Source organism: Mustela nigripes, chromosome 5 (assembly GCF_022355385.1).
Source record: "Mustela nigripes isolate SB6536 chromosome 5, MUSNIG.SB6536, whole genome shotgun sequence".
Classification (NCBI taxonomy): domain Eukaryota; kingdom Metazoa; phylum Chordata; class Mammalia; order Carnivora; family Mustelidae; genus Mustela; species Mustela nigripes.
Genome location: NC_081561.1, coordinates 126,528,001 through 126,548,297, shown reverse-complemented (window position 1 = coordinate 126,548,297; position 20,297 = coordinate 126,528,001). Strand labels below are relative to the sequence as shown.

Sequence of the window (20,297 nt, the reverse complement as noted above, 5' to 3'; positions counted from 1 at the left end):
TGAAAGACTGTATGATAGTCTTTTAAACTTGACTCTTTCTTGCAAGCCTATCATTTCTAAGCAAATTATCAAATGGTTCTATGTTAACTTCTTTTATAAACTACAGGTGGAAAGCACAGATAATTGTCCTAAACATTTAGGAAGTCTGATTAATTAGAACTAACATGACCAAATCCCTCCTCCTACTCCCATCACACACTCCATCCAACCGCCCCCCCCCCTCCACCGCCCCTCAGGGCAAAAAGAGGAGAGAAGGGAAAAAAAGAAAAAGAAAAAGAAAAAAAGAATAATAAACAAGCCAATTGAGATTTCTAATACCTTTCTGGCAAAGGTCCCTGAAAAGGTGACTTTAAATGGTCATGGGACTTTAGAAATAAGGACAAATAGCCAGTGAGACATAATCAGCTGCTGTTGAAAATAGAATGATATGACATAGATACTATTGTGCAATTGTTGCACAAAACAATTCAACAGATGGCCCATCACAAAAATAAGCAATTTCATTGTTCTTTTTAAGTGCCTTCTATTACTGTCCATGAATAATCAAAAGGCACTGCAGTCACTTCCAGCACAGCCAGCCTCTGCTAACCTTCGCAAACACAAATATTCCTTCTATTAAAAAAAGAGAGAGAAAGAAAGAAAAACCTTACAAGCATGGTTCATGCAGGACTTTAAAAAATTACTTCTGACAAAAGCAGAAATGTGTAATATAGATAAAACCATTCCATCTAAGTTACAGAAATGCATATATCCTCTAAATTTTTTTAAAAATCCACAATTAACAAGTAAGCTTACTAACTTTTTAAAACGCTTTTTAAAGTCACAAAGAAACAGAGAAATTAAGGAGGGAAGGAAGTTGAGTTCAAAATCAAATGTATAGTGAAGGTAGATATTAATCATTGCACCTTCCCTTAAAAATTTAATAATATGGGTTTTAGATACTTTTCAAGTAAAAATATTTTGATCTCTAATAGCATTTTAGATCATCATAATAAAATCTGTTTTATATTCACAAAACATATCATACAATAAAAATCATTGTTATTTTTAAACTATGTTAGAGCATAGAAATTGGGGGAATTCTTTCAAATTAGATAAAAATACTTAAAGTTACCAACTAAGAGGCTGTATAACACAACAACCAACCACCTGGCTTACTCAGGTCTATGTCAGTTTTCTCTTTTCAGCTGATGTTTTATGCAAAAGTTTCATTATTCCTTTCCCACTTGAACAAAAACCAAACCAAACCAGGAAACAGGGATGTGCAGAGCTTTTTTTTTTTTTTTTTTTTTGGTCTTTTTTTGCTGTCTAGGCTATAATTTTAAAACATTAACTAAAAAACTCCTGAAGATTCCTTAAATTAAAAAGACTTCAGGAAATTAGAGAGTGGTGAATAAAATGAAAAGGAAAGTCGTACTATTTAATTATTTAGGAAAGTGATATTTAATTTGGAGCTTAGGATCACTGTCAAATTTTGCTTCCGCAAAAATACTCACAGAGAAGGCCCTTTTCAAATGCTTAGACACCAGTGGCATTTCTGATGAGAAAGCAAACAAGCTTGCAAATTTTAGAAGCTAGTGCACTTTTAAATTGGATTCCCAATACATTGACTTTGAAAGAGAATGCTATCAATTAAAAGTTGTCCAATTTTAGAAAATAAAAATGGTCATTTGACTATCTATTTCAATGGTTTTGAAAAAAAAATTAAAAACAGCTTTTGTGCCCTACAGTTTAGAAAAGTGAAGAGACATTTAGCTTTTAATGGTGCAAAGGTTTAAGCTGGAAGTTGAAGAAAAGCAAACAATAAAGACTTGTGGTTGAATCATAATTTGTTGTTTTTGTATTACAAAATGTCTTTGCTCTACCAGAGTAAATTAACTTGGAGAAGCTATGGCTAATTAATAAAGCAGGAGTCACTTGGGGTAGCCGGGTGCCAATGTATACTCTTTTGATCTTGTCCCTGCACTTGCTCAGCTTTGCTGGGGAACAGTAATTTTACAGTAGAAGTGAACAGAAGACAATTGGCCACACATTCTTGGAGAGCGGGCTTTTTTAGCACCCGGCATTTCATTACCACCAAGAACAAAAGAGAAGGCTACAGATTACCAATAAGGGTAGTCTGCTAATACAGAGAGGGGGAGACATTTCATTAGCATTAAAGAGAAAAGATTTTTTATGACCTAGAGTTGCTTTCCATTATGACTCACTTAAGTAAAAAAGAAAAAAAAAAATCTAATGGTTAATTTACATATGTAAGTGTCTGAGTCTCAGTCACCACTGATTGGTACAGTGCCATGTAATGAGTGACAAACATAAGCATGCATTATCAGTAATTAGTATTAGCACAAAAATAAGCACCTATTTTTTATTAGCAGTTTTTAATAGCTTTCCTGTTTTACAAAAACGGTCAAAACTATTTTTTAAATGATATTGATAGCTTATAGAGGAGAATTTTGCATGATATTCTGCTCATCAGAATTCTTTTTTTTTTTTTTACACTCTATTAGTAAAACATCTATCCAGTGGCCCTGAAAGAGAGAGGAAAAAATAACTTTCAAGAAGAAAAATCAGTTTCTTTCAGTATTATACCTTCAGAATCATAAACGGGTTAACAACAACAAAAAAATGTAAATATTCAAAGTCAACATAACAAAGACCCTAAAGAAAACTTTGAGGAAAAGCTGCTCTTTTATCTTAGCAACTAGAACACATAAAAACAACCTACCAAGACAAATTTCTCAAACAGAATGTAGTATATTTGACAATCTGGCAAAACTGAAATGCTATACTTAGTGAAATAACCAAGCTAATGAGGAATACATTCTGCAAATGTAATCTGAATGCTGCCAAAACATAACACAAAAATTCCCCAGATTCAAGAACACATGTATTCTTGTTTTTAAGCAGCAATAATTCTCTTTCAGCTCCCTAGTAAAATAAATATTATATTAATTAACACCACCTAAAGGCCAATAATACCTAGTTAAAAATCAAGAACTAAGAGGATTCAATTTTAGAAGTGAAGTGGTGATTGTAGACATACAATTGTTAAAAGTAAAGTGCCTAAAAAATTCTTTTCTAGTAAATCAGCAGTGTACTGTACCAGGATTAATAGGCTTAAGGATAATTTTTACGTCCTATTATTAAAACATCTACTAAAAGTCTATCCAGCTCCAGATCTGTATATTTAAATACATAATACAAGACATCATATGCCAAAGAGAACATGTAACATTGCTGTTACTACTAGTGCATTAGAGCACTAATGCTGAATTCAAACTGAGTTACCAGCTGTGTTACCTTAGACGAGTTAGTTAACTTCTCTGACTCTTTATTTCCTTATCAGTATAATGAAGGTAGTAATAATATCTATTCTGCAAAATTGTTACGATCCTTACAGTAAATCCTCAAGAAATGTTAGCTAGGACTATTATCTGTGTATGGTATATATCCTAGTATAATTACATGCTATTTATATATAGCTGTATTGAATTTTAGCTGTAGATGGGAACAGTACACAGCACAGTAGTTAAGAGCATAGGCACATAGTACTCAAACAATAACTAATGTTATAACAGAATATACATAATAGGTGGGATGTAAGCATTCCAATAAATGGCATTGTCTCAGATAATTCATAAAAGATGAATTTTAACTAGTTACTAAACAAATGTAGAAAAATTTCAACTATATTATTTCTTAAGGAATATACATTAAAACAAAGACCTACCATTTTTCATCTATTAGACAAAAAATGTGAAGATATATCAGAATGTTGACAGGAAAATTATGAGATACTATTCTATATATATGGAAGTAGGACTTATTTGAGAGACTACCTCAATATTTATCGTTTGGTACTAGGATTTATTCATTCATTCTTTTACTCATGATTACGCATTCACTCATCCTCAAACATTGTTCTAGACATCTGAGATACATCAATTACCAAAACAAAGATTTCTGCCTTCAGGAGTACATTATTATACATATAATATATATCTAATAAACAGTAAATATAATTAATATATATATACATGTCAGAAGGTGATGTATGTTATTTTTTTTAAGAATGGTTTTAAAAAGGACAATAAGGGACTTTGATTAATGGCAAACCACAATTTTATAAGACTAGGTCTTGTTAAGGAGATAACTCAGGAAAGATCTGAAGAAGTGAGAGACTCTTTGGGGGAGGGAGGCGGTGGGGGAGAATGCCCCAGGCAGAAATTTCAGTGCAAAGGCTCTGCTTTTTTGTTCTAAATTATGTGGATGTTGGGAACCAGAGTGCTGCTACAGCAATATTTTGGGGGTATCCTTTTACCTCTGAATTTTAGAAAAAGGATACAAGAAGAGATCTAGATTAGCAAAAAATCCAGTTTTGGTATGCTAGAGGAACTTTTCTAAAACCAGTAGAAGACAGTCCAGATATTGAACTTGGAGATCCAGGTTCTGCTCAGGGATCACCTCTGTCCTTAGTGGACATATTCTTCCCCTTACACTCTTAGTTTCTCTGGTTCTTCTCAACAGTGGGTATATACAGATAATTGGCCTTTTCTCACATATAGCGGTAAACTCCAGGCTTGGAGGCTGGAATTGCAGAGGAAATAAAAGAACAAAACCACTAATATTTTTCATCCTAGGACATGCAGGCCAACTCTGTTCAAAGGCAGAGCGTTCTCTCATGTTGTCAACTCTAACGTAATAGAATGCTACATTCCAGTAGCATTTGTCATCAAATAAAAGCAATCAATTTGATATTCAGTCTGGTTTTAGTATCTCTGAGCATATCTTCGTCAGAGCCCTAGTGGGAAAGAAGCATTTGGTATAACATCCACCATTAGCTCTGGTTCCCAGATCCAACCCCATCAAGGCTGTTTGCAAGCAATCGGCACAGGAGACTGAGCCAAAGTAAAGGGGTTTACTGGAGACTCCAGGATGCGAACAGCACGGATAACACCTGCTGGGAACGGGAGCCGCGCAGCTCTGGAGACCTCAGCAGCTGTCCAGGGAGCAGCCTTGTAGCCCTCCCCACTAATGTGAATCAGTTATTTCCTATGTGTCTTTGTTCCTGCTTCATTATCATGTGGGACCTGACCTCAGTGCCTTTTAGTTCAGAGACACAAGACAGAAGACATGACGGGCCCAATCCCCGGGGCCCACCACACAAGTGCAATGTTGCTGGCAAGCTTGTAGGCTTGGTATTCAGAGATCAGATGTCCAGACATGGTCCATTTGACTGTGGGTCAGATCGGGTCCTACAGTATGGGATAAGGCTCTTTATTTAAGGCAACTGGGATGGATGAGTAAACAAATGAATGAACATCAAACCAACTCTGGACGGGGCAGGCGATGACCACTCGGTCATATCGACTCTCTCTTTGTTAGCAAGCAACATTTTACAACTGAGGGGCCGATCCCCCACCTTGATCTCCTTTATAGTTAAGATGTAATTTGAAAAATCATTTTTATTGCTTGCCTTTCTGTTGCAAGACCCACTCATTTAGAACACAAGCATTCTGAGAGTTGCTTTTGTTGCCTTCTTCCCAACCATGCATTGAACACTCTGAAATCTGAACTCAATGGAGAACACCCAGTGCAACCAGAGAGGTTTCTGTTAGGGCTTCAATATTGGGGTGGCATTATGACTTTCATGGGTCTTAAGCATTTCTACCTTCATGAGTCCTCTCCTCAATGAGAAAATGCATTTGAGGGGTACCTCAAGAGGGGTGGCTCAGTCGGTTAAGTGTCTGACACTTAACTCTTCATGTTCAGGGCATGATCCTGGGGTCCTCAGATCTTAAAATTTTTAAGATCAAGTCCAGCATTTAGCCCCGTGATTAGCAGGGAGTCTGCTTCTCCCTCTCCTCTGCCCCTCCCCCACCTCCCCAGCTCATGTGAACAGGCGCACTCTCTCTCAAATAAATAAATAAAATATTTTTAAAAAAAAGAAAAAGAAAGAAAGAAAGAAAAGAAAATGCATTTGAAAATATGTGTGTTTACATTCATAAGTAATATTTTATGACTGGGTTGGTATAAAATATATAGAGATTCAGGCTGAATTCATTATGATATGTTCATTTTTTTCTGCAAATTTAAAAAAAAATTAAAATATTTTCATGGACCCCTGAAAGTATCATGGTCCCTAAGTACTGTGCCTAATACACCTAATGGGTAATTTGGCCTTGCTTGCCATTAATTCTCTGAGGATCTCTTTTGCACCATCAAATTGTCCTCGGGTCTTAACCTTCTTAAATAGTCTTGCCGATGGTCTGCTTGTCACAGCAACAGACCAATCTTTACTCCAAATGTTTTAAAATTTACAATTTTTACGCTAAAGGTCATGATTTTTATATGATACCAAGGAAATTCTGATGCCTCAATATTCCTCATCTACATGAATATAATAACCATTTTATGGAATTTTAAAAAATATTTTACTTATTTATTTGCCAGAAAGAGATACAGCGAGAGAGAGAACACAAGCAGGGGAATAGGAGAGGAAGGAGCAGGAGCCCAATGCGGGGCTCGATTCCAGGACCCTGGAATTATGACCTGAGTCAAAGGCAGACACTTAATGACTGGGATGTCCAGGCACCCCTATTTTATAGAATCAAATGAATAACGATTTTATATATATAAAAACACTTTGTAAACCATGAATCATATACAAAGTCTAGGTATTAATATACTTTTTTAAAAATTTAACTTCAATGTCCTAATCAAAAATTTAACTGTGCTAACTCAAGATTTTTTGGCGATAATGTGATTAAGAGATCATAATGAGAAAACAAGAGATGGCCTTCACTGATTTATCACTGACTTTTACTGTTGACAACATAACCGTTAACTCAGTACTAAACAAGGCCCTTCTCTTTATGCAACACATTAGTGTGCTTGGTACACTTCTTCAGAGCAGAACATAAGCCCTTCTTTGGAAGACCTTTGTAGAAGGTGGTGGGATGCCTGTGTGGCTCAGTCAGTTAAGCATCTGCCTTCGGTTCAGGGCATGAACACAGGGTCCTGGGATCAAGTCCCACATTAGGCTCCTTGCTCAGTGGGGAGCCTGCTTCTCCCTCTGCCTGCACTTCCCATGCTTGTGCTGTCTCTCTCTCTCTCACTCTCTGACAAATAAATAAATAAAATCTTAAAAAAAAAACCAAAAAGGTGGTAAATGTCAGGCTGTCTTAATATGACTGAAAGGAGAAAGAAAGAAAGATTCCTCCTCCCCAGATGGCTCAGTGTAACACCATTCCTGGTGAAAGTTCTTCTTTCTCATCTATCGTAAATTGAGACCATTGTTAGGTAACTACATCAAGTTGCTAAAAAAGACCTATCATGCCTCAATTGAGATAAAGACAACCTGGCCATCTTATCTTCCCAACAAAGCAGGTTTTTAAACACAGAAGAATAAGAAATAACTCGCTACCAGTTTAAATGCATAATTTCAGAGACTCTTAAAACTGTAAGAAGCTTTACAATTCAACTAGGACAGTCCCCTTACTTCATCACAAATGTGTTGTGAAGCTTAAATAACGTGTGTGACTCACCCAAGGCCCACCACAGAATAGGCACAAAATAAATGTTAGCTTCCTACCCCTTCAAAGTTCTCTGGACCTTTATTCTAGGCAATCAGACACAGCACTCAGCTCCAGAAATACTCAAAAGCTCTGGGTGAGAAGCCCTATTTTTAAGCTTATATTCAATAGTTGTGGATTTTTCTATTTTCATTCCAATAATCAGTTGCTCTTATGGTAAGCATTATAGAAAAATCAACTACTACATTTCAGAACCATTAAAAGAAAGCAAATAAAGAGGAAGTAATTCTTAACCTAGAGCATTTATTATTATTATCATTATTATTATTATTAAACACTGGGATACAGAAAAAGCATAAGACCTGGCATTTGCCTGCATGCCATATTTGCTCTCATAAGAAATAAAAAATCAGAAAATAACTTATTACCAATTTAAAGGCACAATTTCAGAGAATCCTAAAACTAGCAGAAACTCTAAAAGTTCAACTAAGGCTAACTCCCTCCTGTCATCATAAACAAGTTGTGAGACTTAAATGAGATGTGTTAATCACTTGTTTTTTTTTTAATATAACACTTAAAAAAAACTGCACAAACATCTTTAAAGACATTATTTTGTAATCATGACATTATCACCACCATGGTTCAGGTACAATATAAATCCATGATTCTAACATAGGAGTGGGCAAACGTTTGCTATAAAAAGCTGAGTAGTAAATATTTTAGGTTCTGTAAGCCACTAGCGGTCTCTGTTGCATTTTCTTCTTTTTTAAAAGACCCTTTAAAAATATAAAAATCAAAAAAAAAAATAAAAATAAAAATAAAAATCATGGGGCGCCTGGGTGGCTCAGTGGATTAAGCCGCTGCCTTCGGCTTGGGTCATGATCTCAGGGTCCTGGGATCGAGCCCCGCATCGGGCTCTTTGCTCAGCGGGAGCCTGCTTCTCTCTCTCTCTCTGCCTGACTCTCCGCCTACTTGTGATTTCTCTCTCTGTCAAATAAATAAATAAAATCTTAAAAAAAAAAATACATACATATATATATATATATATACATATATATATATGTATATATATATGTATATATATATATATATATATAAAAATCATTCCTTTCTCACCGGCCATACACAAGCAGATAGGCCAGATTTGCTCTGTGTGAGCCAGTTTGCTAATCCCTGGACTAGACAGTAAAATAAAGTCATAAGGGGTATCAAAGCAATTTATAAAACAATCGTAAAATCAGGAACAGAATTTAAATCTTCACATGTCATTCAGAATACCATTCCACATCTATGAAAACCTCTACCTTACCTGAAACTCATCAAAACACAGGAGACATGCTTCTTCGCTGATTTCTTCAGCTATGGGGGCTATTGGGTCATATGATTTAGCCATGAATCCCGGTTTCCTTTTTGGCAAACTCTGTTTAAGGCGGTGTATTCCTTTAATGGATGAAATTAAACACAAATCAAATACTGTATTAATTGTATATTTTAGGCAACTATAATGTATCTTTTAAATTTCTAAATGAAGCCTTAGTGTGAACATCAAAATTAAGTTTAAAGGCCACATAAAATCAAATGTGATCACTGAAAACCAGTTGTATTTTCTCAACCTCAAAATAAGTTGTTCACTTCTTCATGCATTCCCGAGGTTGCAAGGATACTTTACAGTCATTCCATCCCCACCCTTCAGTCACTTCCGAGATGACAAAGTGACAGCCTAATGACAAGATGGTAACTAGGCGGATCAACAGATCATCAGCCTTACTGTGGAGGGTTTCAGGGATGTGGGCAGAGGAGGTGATCCTGCTTACGTCTGGCATACGTCATCAGGATGTTTCCTTTATCTCTAGGCAATCCCACTTCACTCCCTTTATGTGTACTAAACCCTGGAAGTATTAGAAGAAAAATATTTTTCTTCTAATTAGAAATAAATTAAAAATTTTAAATTATTTTAAATTATTTTAAATTAAAATTTAAAATAAATTAAAAATATTTTTCTTCTAATGCCCTGAAGAGCTTACAGTATAGCGGGTAGACAAATAACGCACAACCAAAATAACCTGAGAACTCAGACAAAGCAGTAAGGCACACATACACACACATGAATGCCTACCTGCCATGGTGACCAAGACGAAAGGACCTAACCTAGAAGGATTTCTTGAAATAAGTGAGTTTTTAACATTTCTTATTGATCCTTAGTAGAAAGAGAAAATACCTGACCTTCATTTAGTAACCTCTCCTCTCTTAATGGGAAGTACTGAAGTTGTCTTTAAAACCAATGTTATGGGGCACCTGGGTGGCTCAGTGGGTTAAAGCCTCTGCCTTTGGCTCAGGTCATGGTCTCAGGTCCTGGGATCAAGCCCCGCATTGGGCTCTGTGCCCCGCAGGGAGTCTGCTACCTCCTCTCTCTCTCTGCCTGCCTCTCTGCCTACTTGTGATCTCTGTGTGTCAAATAAATAAACAAAACCTTTAAAATACATAAATAAATAAAACCAACGTTAAATACACCATGAGTTGTTTCGTGATAGCACAAAACAAATGAAACCAAATAAAACCTCACTTTAAGCACGCTACTTTTTTAAAAGATTTGAAAGATTAAGAATTTTTTGAAAGATGATGACTGTTTTGTGATGTTTGCCCACTTAAAAATCCCTTCTTTTAGACCATTTCACTTACTTTCATGAACATCTAGCATGAAACCATGAAAATGAACCCGCTTCTTTCTCTTCATCTCCACATAAGCATAAAACATGTCCATCACCATTGTTTTCCCTGTACCTTAAAAAAAAAAACAACTATTAAACAGTATGTAACTGATTGCTCTAATGATTGTTCATTAGCTTTGGGATAATGAAACCACACTCTTCTACTGGAAAGCTTAGGACTATTTTACTTTTTTAGAAAGGAGTGTTTATTTTTTATGTTAAAGGAGCTAAAACTAAAATGTTGATATTGCTATTTTCTGTCAAAATCCTATTATTAGAAAATACAACATTTACTTAACATTACAGGGACAATTTCCCCCACAAAACTGTGTAAATCTACCAGCAAGAGCTATAGATTATTCTTTCTTTAGTTGCTCTTCCAAAAGACACCAATCTGAATAAAATAACTTAATCAATTAAGTAAATATTTATTGGGCCATAATAAGCAAGAGGAGCAGTCTTTGGGAAATTCAAAGATGAAAAATAAAAAAATAAAGATTAGTATCTAACATAAATGCTGAAAATAAATAACAGATGTATGTTAGAACTGCAAAATTGTCAATTTTAACACTTTTTTGGGTAGGTTTATCTTTATTTCTCTTTGTGTATCCTACAGTATTTCCTTTATAAATGTTGATACTATGTTCTATTTAAGTCTTTTATTTTAGTTACAGTATAGTCAACATACAGTGTAATATTAGTTTTTCCACATACAATATAGCGACTCAACACTTCATACATGGCCTGGTGCTCATCATGAGAAGCGCCCTCCCTAACCCCCATCACCTATTTCACCCATTCCTCACCAACCTCCCCTCTGACCACCATCAGTTTATTCTCAATAGTTAAAAGTTTGTTTCTTGGGGTGCCTGGGTAGCTCAGGGGGTTAAGCTTCTGCCTTCTGCTCAGGTCATGATCCTGGGGTCCTGGGATCAAGACACCCATTGGGCTCTCTGCTTGGCAAGGAGCCTGCTTCCCCCTCTCTCTCTGCCTGCCTCTCTGCTTACTTGGGATCTCTCTCTCTCTCTCTCTGTCAAATAAATAAATAAATAAATCTTCCCAAAAAACAGTCTGTTTCTTGCTTTGTCACTTCTTTTTCTATGCTTCCTTTGTTTTAGGTTTTTAAGAACGTGTCCTTAAGATAGAACACGTTCTTAAAAAGCTGAGAACATTAATCTTTCAAATTAAAGAAACTGAAACCATTAAGCCTTGTAATTTCATTGCCTAATTTTCAACACTGAAACTTTTAGCCATTGTGAATGCTTTAGTAATCAAAGAGTCACATTTAACAAAGTATGCACAGAAAGTCTTCTTCCCTCGCAGAAAGCCCAGAACTTTGGGGACATGGGTAGTATGCAAGCTCGGGTCAGACCCAGCATTCCTCAGCAGGCCAGGACAGGCTGGTACTGCCCCCGATCTTCACGGCTTCCCCCAGCACCAGCCCACCCCAGTGCACAGCTGCACCTCACAGGAGCTGCAAGTAGTCACAGGTAGCTCAAGATGTGAGACCTAAGTCTTAAATCTATTTGGCTTTCCTCCATTCCACAGGACTTTGAGCCCATGCTTATCTGAATCACCAGAAAGTTTTTTGTATATGAAAATACAATTCACCAAACACATATGGTCATTAATGAAGAAACCAATTTGATTTAAAGGGAAATTTTTTTGCAAAAATATTTAATATAGGGCACCTGGGTGGCTCAGTGGGGAGGGCCTCTGCCTTCGGCTCAGGTCGTGGTCTCAGGGACCTGGAATCGAGGCCCGAGTCAGGCTCTCTGCTCAGCAGAGGGCCTGCTTCCCCCTCTCTCTCTGCCTGCCTCTCTGCCTGCTTGTGACTGTCAAATAAATAAATAAAATCTTTTTAAAAATTTTAATATAATATTTCTTTATACACTGAGTGGCAGCAGATTTAAATCATTACATTAATGCAAAAATTTAATAAAATTTTAAACTCTTCTGCATGAAAGACAGTATACTTGTAGATCCAGAAAAAAAGTCATGATCTAACCAAAAATGTGAATAATATATATTTAAATGTAATCTTTGTGCTCCTCCTTAAGAAAACAGGCCTAAAATATAACAAGACCATTATATAAAAAACTTCTGGAGATAAAAGCAAAAAAAAATCATAAAGGCAAAAATGGCTACATGAAATTTAACCTTCTGAATATCAAAATCACTATAAATAAAATTAATATCCTTATTTATTAATCAATATATTGTTACTGAATACCACACGTGAGGACCTATCCTGGGTGCTCAGGATCTGGAAGTAAACATAACAGACAAAAATCCCTGTATTATCATATAAAAAAAATGGGCAGAAGATATGGACAGATACTTCTCCAATGAAGACATACAAATGGCTATCAGACACATGAAAAAATGTTCATCATCACTAGCCATCAGGGAGATTCAAATTAAAACCACATTGAGATATCACCTTACACCAGTTAGAATGGCCAAAATTAATAAGACAGGAAACAACATGTGTTGGAGGGGATGTGGAGAAAGGGGAACCCTCTTACACTGTTGGTGGGAATGCAAGTTGGTGCAGCCTCTTTGGAGAACAGTGTGGAGATTCCTCAAGAAATTAAAAATAGAACTTCCCTATGACCCTGCCATTGCACTCCTGGGTATTTATCCCAAAGATACAGATGTAGTGAAAAGAAGGGCCATCTGTACCCCAATGTTTATAGCAGCAATGGCCATGGTCGCCAAACTGTGGAAAGAACCAAGATGCCCTTCAACGGATGAATGGATAAAGAAGATGTGGTCCATATACACTATGGAATATTATGCGTCCATCAGAAAGGATGAATACCCAACTTTTGTAGCAACATGGACGGGACTGGAAGAGATTATGCTGAGTGAAATCAGTCAGGCAGAGAGAGTCAATTATCATATGGTTTCACTTATTTGTGGAGTACAACAAATAGCATGGAGGACATGGGGTGTTAGAGAGGAGAAGGGAGTTGGGGGAAGTTGGAAGGGGAGGTGAACCATGAGAGACTATGGACTCTAAAAAACAATCTGAGGGGTTTGAATTGATGGGTAGGTGGGAGGTTGGGGTACCAGGTGGTGGGTATTATAGAGGGCATGGATTGCATGGAGCACTGGGTGTGGTGAAAAAATAATGAATACTGTTATGCCAAAAATAAATAAAAAATAAATTAAAAAAAAAAATCCCTGTCTTCATGAAACTTGAAAGACTAGCCTTACATATCTTTAAATATGAAGAGCTCTTAAAAACTATAGTGGTGTTTTGGGGTTTTTTTGGTCTGTCCTAAATCTCTTACTTTTGAAAATTTCTATACTTAGCATGATTCTAAGAGAATATCAATCATAGAATGAGCCAATCAAAATACCCCTATACCATATACACTGTAGTTGGCCCTGTAAGGGGCACATGACTCAGTCAGGTAGGTGTCCTTCTAGAGGCAGTTAATGTGAATTCTGAAAATGAGAATCTTCTCTTCTCTTTTTAAAGGAGCAACCTAGAAAACTCCAGAAATCTAAACAGTAAAAAACTGGACCAAGAATGAAGCCAATGACAAAACTATGAACGAGAATGAAAAGCAGAACCAAAAGGTGAAGGAAAAAGGAAATGGAGGGAAGGGGAGAGAGATTCTAAAAATATTACTTATATATTAAATATAGATCTGCCCACAGCTGAATTGGACCACTATTCAACTCCATAATTAAACCAGCCATTAAATTTCTCCCCCGGTTCAGCTAATTCAACTAGCTTTTTTTCCCCGCCACTACAATTGAAAGAATACCAAACAGGACAGATTTAACAGGGGAAAGATAAAAAGATGATCAAGTACAAAAACACATGAGTAGTCAAATCACACAAAAATATAAATAGCTTTAAACACATTTTTAAAAGTTTAATTCTACCAGAAATAAAAGGAATACAAGTAAAAAATACTCATGATATACCATTTTTATGTTGGTGAAGATGTAGGAAAACACTCTAATATACTTCTGGTGATCGTATAAAACCAACTCTTTTGGAAATCAGTTTGGCAATGTCAATCAAAAGGTAGACAAGTATTTAAAAATACTCAGAACCAAAATCAATACTGTAAGGATATTTTTGCTCCCTAAATTATTTTAAAGCTCAGTGCAATCCCAATCAAAATCAATTTAGAAATAACTCAACAACATGATCCTAAAGTCAATCTCCTGATTAAAAATATAAATAAATAAAAGTCTAGCAATAAGCAACTCATTAAGTGAATTGAGTAACATTCATATAATAAAATAGTATATACCCAGTAAAATAAATGAAGTGGATCAGTATGTTTTGATACTACATGATATCTAAGAACCACAATTAACTGTTAAAAAATAAAGTACTTAACATCTGAATAAAATAAAAGCACCCACACTTTAAAAAATTCTCCTGAGTGGCTATTTTCTTTTTTTTTTTTTTTTAAGATTTTATTTATTTATTTATTTGACAGATCACAAGTAGGCAGAGAGGCAGGCAGAGAGAAAGAGGAGGAAGCAGGCTTCGTGCTGAGCAGACAGCCCGATGTGGGGCTCGATCCCAGGATCCTAAGATCATGACCTGAGCCGAAGGCAGAGGCTTTAACCCACTGAGCCACCCAGGCGCCCCTCTTTAAAAAGTGTCAAAAAAGGGACACCTGGGTGGCTCCGTCAGTTAAGCATCTGCCTTCGGCTCAGGTCATGATCCCAACCTCCTGGGATCGAGCCCTGCATTGGGTTCCTTGCTCAGCAGAGAGCCTGCACCTCCCTCTGCCTGCTACTCCCCTGCTTGTGCTTGCTCTCTCTCTCTCTCTCTCCTCTCCCCACAAATACATAAAATCTTAAAAAAAAAAAAAAAACTTAAAATAAAAAAATTAAAAGAGCCAAAAATACTCTAAATCAAGAATAAGTAGCAAGTGGGGCGCCTGGGTGGCTCGGTGGTTGGGCCGCTGCCCTTCGGCTCAGGTCATGATCTCAGGATCCTGGGATCGAGCCCCACATCGGGCTCTCTGCTCAGCAGGGAGCCTGCTTCCTCCTCTCTCTCTGCCTGCCTCTCTGCCTGCTTGTGATCTCTCTCTGTCAATAAATAAATAAAAACTTTAAAAAAAAAGAATAAGCAAGTAATCGAGGAGGGGAAGGCAAGGAGGAAAAGAAGAGAAACTAACTACACAATAAAAATGTGTTATGAAATTAGAGAAATTATACTTGAATGATACTGGATTTTTTTTTAAGTCAACTAAAGCAATTAAGCAGACCAAAGGATTTATCATAACTGTATATGAAAAAAATAATTGCTAACGACAAATGCCCAGCCATTTGAAAAAAAAAAAAAAAACTAGATTCCTACCCTCACATTTCACACCAAAATTAAATTCAGATGAATCAAAGGTGCTAAAAAATATGAAAAACCCAGAAGGTAAAATGTGTGAACATGTGTATCACCTTGGAGTAAGAAAAGCTTAGCAATGTGTATCAAGAAAATGAAAACTTTTGAGAGACTGTGTGAGGGTAACTGTTCCCAGACTTGCCATCCAATATAAACAACTAGAAAACTGGATGAAATTAATATTTTCAAACACTGGAAAATAAAAATACAAGACTCTGATCCCTGATAGGAGAAAAAAACAAGATGAGCCCTGTATCCCTACAGCTTTGGTCTTAGAGGCACCCTCCAGATGGCTGCACAGAACTCCTGCTGCACAGGACTCCAAGGAAAACACCTAGACTTGGGTTATGAAAGGTCAGAATTATGGGAGTCTAACGCCAGTGAAATTTGCAAAGCAAAGTGCCAGGGAGGAGGAAGCTATCTATGAAGAAGAGCTCCAGAAATCAACATGTGGGTACTCTTAAGTCTTTGGCTGAATACTAGTTGCTCACGTTGGGGTGATACTCTATGATGTGAGGTAAAGAACGGACACCAGGAAACTAAAATGAGTAATTTCCAGAGATACTAAACTCATGCAACAACTTGGATCTAAGAAATTACACTGAGTGGGGAAAAAAAAAATCTCAACAGGTTATGTACTTTTCCATTTATGTAACATTTTTGAAATGACGGAATTTTAGAAATGGAGAACAGACCGATGGTTGCCAGGACTTAAAGAGGGTGAATAGGTACAGCTACAAAATTATGAGCAACACGAGGGAATGCTGATGAGAGAACTGGTACTGACCAGTTCTCTCAGAACTGGTCAGTACCAGTTCTCTCACCAGCGGTAAATACTATGGCAGTAAATACATGAACCTACACCCGTGATAAATTGTACAGAACTAAATACAGACACATAAATGAGTACAAGTAAAACAAGAAATTTGAATAAGATAAGTGAACTGTTTGTGATATTTATACTATAGTTTTGCAAAATGTTACTTTTGAGGGGAAATGAGTAAAGTGTACACAGATATCTCCAAATTATTTCTTACAAGTATGAATCTATAATTATCTCAATAAAAATTTCAATTAAAAAAATACTTCAGGGGGTACCTGGGTGGCTCAGTGGGTTAAAGCCTCTGCCTTCGGCTCAGATCATGATCCCAGGGTCCTGGGATTGAGGCCCGCATCAGGCTCTCTGCTCAGGGTGGGAGCCTGCTTCCTCCTCTCCTCTCTCTCTCTCTCTCTCTGCCTGCCTTTCTGCCTACTTGTGATCTCTATTTAAAAATAATAATAATAATCCTTCAGGGGTGCCTGGGTGGTTTAGTATGTTAAGCATACTACTCTATATCTCAGCTCAGGTCTTGACCCCAGGGTTGTGAGTTCAAGTCCCATACTGGGCTCCATTCCGAGTATGGAGTCTACTTAAAAAAAAAAACAAAGAAAAAAACAACTTTAAATGAATCAAGCTGGCATGTAAATAACTCCTTATCAAAATAAAATTCAATATATATATTAACCATATAATCATCACATTTGAAAAAATGTTTGACAAAAGCCAGCTCACATTTGTGATCAAATCTCTCAGCATACTAGGAAAAGAAGCATACTTCTCAAACTCATAAAGGACAAATACAAGAAGAAACCTACAATGAAAAGATGTTCAACATCAATAATCATTTGAGAAATGCACATCAAAAACTTCAGTGAGCTACCGCTTCAACATCCATTAGATGGCTATTACTGTTTTAAGAAGAAAATAACAAATATTGGTAAGGATGTGGAAAATTGAGGACCCTTGTGCATTGCTGGTGGGAATATAAATAGTGCAGCTGCTGTGGGAAACAGTACAGTAGTTGCTCAAAAAATTAAACACAGAGTGGTCACATGATCTACCAACTCCTCTTCTGGGTATATGCACAAAAGAACTAAAAGCACAGATTCAAACAGATATAGCAGTATTATTCACAATAGTCAAAAGATAAAAATAACCCAAACATCTATCAACAGATGGATAGATTAAAAATTGGTTGCATATGCTGGAATACTATTCAGCCTTAAAAAGTAATGGAATTCTGACAAATTCTACAACATAAATGAACCCCAAAGAAACTACAATAGGTGAAATAAACTAGACACAAAAATTTAAATAATATATGATTCCACCATATATGAGATACCTGGAGTAGTCAGATTTACAAGGACAGAAAATCAAAAGGTGGTTGCCAGGGCCTGGGAGGGAGGGGCATATGGAATGGGGAATTATTGCTTATAGGTACAGAGTTTCAGTCTGGGAAGATGAAAATGTTCTGGAGATGGAAGGTGTGATGGTTGCAAAACAATGCCAAGGTACTTAGTGCCACTGAACTTTACAAGTAAAAGTGGCTAAAATGGTAAATTTGACGTTATTTATTTTGCCACATTAAGAAAAATTTATATATATTTTTTAAATCCTACAATTAACATCATACTTACTAATGAAAGACTGAACATTTCTACCCTAAAACTTCACACAAGGCAAGGATATTCATTCTAACTACTTGTATTCAGCATTAAACTGGAGTCCTAGTTAGTGCAATAAAGCAAGAAAAAGAATCAGAGGACATGCACGTTGTAAAGGAAAAATTGTCTTTATTTGCAACAGCATGACTGTATACATAAAAATTCCTAAAAATCTGTCAAATAACCACTAGAGTATATAACTGAATATAGCAAGGTCACAAAAAAAATCAATTGATTTTACTACTAGCAGCAATGAGTTGGAAATTAAAATTTTAAAACATAATACCATTTGCAGTGGCATTAGAAAACACAGGAATAAATTTATCAAAAGATATGGCAGAACTCTGCATTACAACCTATGAAACAGTACTGAGAGAAATTAAAGATCTTTAAAAATGAAGAAACATACCATACCCATAGATTGGGAGACTTAATCTTTTTTTTTTTTTTTAAATCAGTATTTATCAAAAACATCAATATTTTAAGTTATCAATTCTTTCCAAATTGATCTATAGATTGAATGTAATCCCAATCAAAATCCCAGGAGGATTTTTTTTAAAGGAAATTAACCCGACAGTTGTAAAATATATGTGGAAAAGCAAAAGTCATATTCTATTCTATTCTAGCCAAAACAATCTTGAAAAAGACAGAGCTGAAAGACACATTACACCACAGGAATGCATCAGCAAAGCCCAAGTTGTAGGAAATCCTACAGGACAAATTAGTCTATATATGTATGTCTGTGTGTGTATATATATATGTGTGTGTGTGTGTGTGTGTGTGTAACAGTGTGAATTTTGCTGATGCATCTTTGTGGTATGACATCACACACACACAAAGAGACTAAAGACTTAATATCATATTGAAAACAAACATTATGACATAATTAGAAATCTGAGTAACTACTTAATGAAATTTAAAATAATGTTAATTTTTAGAGTGTGAAAATGGTATGTAATTAAATTTCTACTTCTTTTGTATTCACTCTTTCTCTTATTTCTACCAATACCTACTTTTTTTTTCTACTTCTAACAGAGACTAGTAGATATACCTTTCCTCTGCACCAAACAGTGTTTAGGGAGAATATGAGGGAAATGTTAAGTGTATGACACTACCAAAAAAGGAAAGAAAAAGGTAACAAAGATCCTTCTAAAATGTAAAATTCTTTCAATGTGGCTATACTAAGCACCATTAGATTTAGTATGGTAGGCACGAGCCTGTGTGTGGTGGATTTCAGAGACGCTAAAAGATTTCTCTGCCCCAAATCACCAAGTGGTCAGCTTGATCACTACGTCCCATTTCATATATACCAAGTTTCAGTGAAATGCTAAGTCTTAGAAAACTCTTTAAAAAAAAAAAAAAGATTATTTGAGAGAGAGAGAGCAAGCACAGTGGGGGTGGGGGAGGGCAGAGGGAGAGGGAGATAGAGAAGCAGGTTCCCCACTGGGCAGGAAGCACAACACAAAGCTCGATCCTGGGACCCTGAGATCATGACCAGAGCTGAAAGCAGATGCTTAACCTGCTGAGCGACACCGGTGCCACTAGATGACTCTTTTTATATGCAAATGTATCAGTGATGGAACCTACTCAACTAATGGAACCCACTAAAATTTTAGCAAGTAATTTAGAATAGTTTAGATAGAAACAGCTTAGAAGTAGTTCAGACATTTAGCTAGAGGACAGATCCTGGGATAATATGAGCCCAAGCAGTTTAGTTTAACTGGTAGAGGAGAAATCTGTGCCCTGTGGAAGGTCCAGCATGAGAAATCCTAAGGCCCAAAAAGATGAAAAGCAGGAACAAAACCTAGCATGCCAACACTTAGTAATGCATATTAGAGACACTAGACCAGTGTTTTTCAAACTGTCTCTACAACTAGAATTGTTTTTTCAGACTAGAACAGAATAGAAAATATCCAAATGTATCACATATAAAGGTAAGTTTTCTTTCATAAAATTATTTTTCAGGGGTGTGTGTGCATATGTGCACCCGTAGACACACATACATATTTAGGTCAGAATGTAAAAATATTTTTACTGTGGGTCATGTTCAAAAACATTTCAGAGCCATCGCAAGAATCTATAAGCTTTGGGTAAGCAAAGGCTGTGTCTGCTTTTATTCACCATTATATCCGCAGAAACAACACAATGCCTGGCACACAGCAGATACTCAATAACCTTTGTCAA

At 36.3% G+C, this 20,297-nt stretch overlaps 1 protein-coding gene across 5 annotated transcripts in view; it reads right to left on the bottom strand.

The window, feature by feature from the left end:
* Positions 1-20,297, bottom strand: part of AFG1L (AFG1 like ATPase) — a 225,986-nt gene that overhangs the window by 128,177 nt on the left and 77,512 nt on the right. For 4 of the 5 annotated variants that reach the window (XM_059401156.1, XM_059401155.1, XM_059401159.1 and 1 more), the window contains exons 5-6: positions 10,215-10,316; positions 8,845-8,975 (exon numbers count right to left, since the gene is read on the bottom strand). In XM_059401156.1, the coding sequence (XP_059257139.1) occupies positions 8,845-8,975; positions 10,215-10,316 (233 nt within the window). The remainder of the gene's footprint in view (positions 1-8,844; positions 8,976-10,214; positions 10,317-20,297) is intronic. The other variant, XM_059401157.1, reaches the window with a different exon arrangement.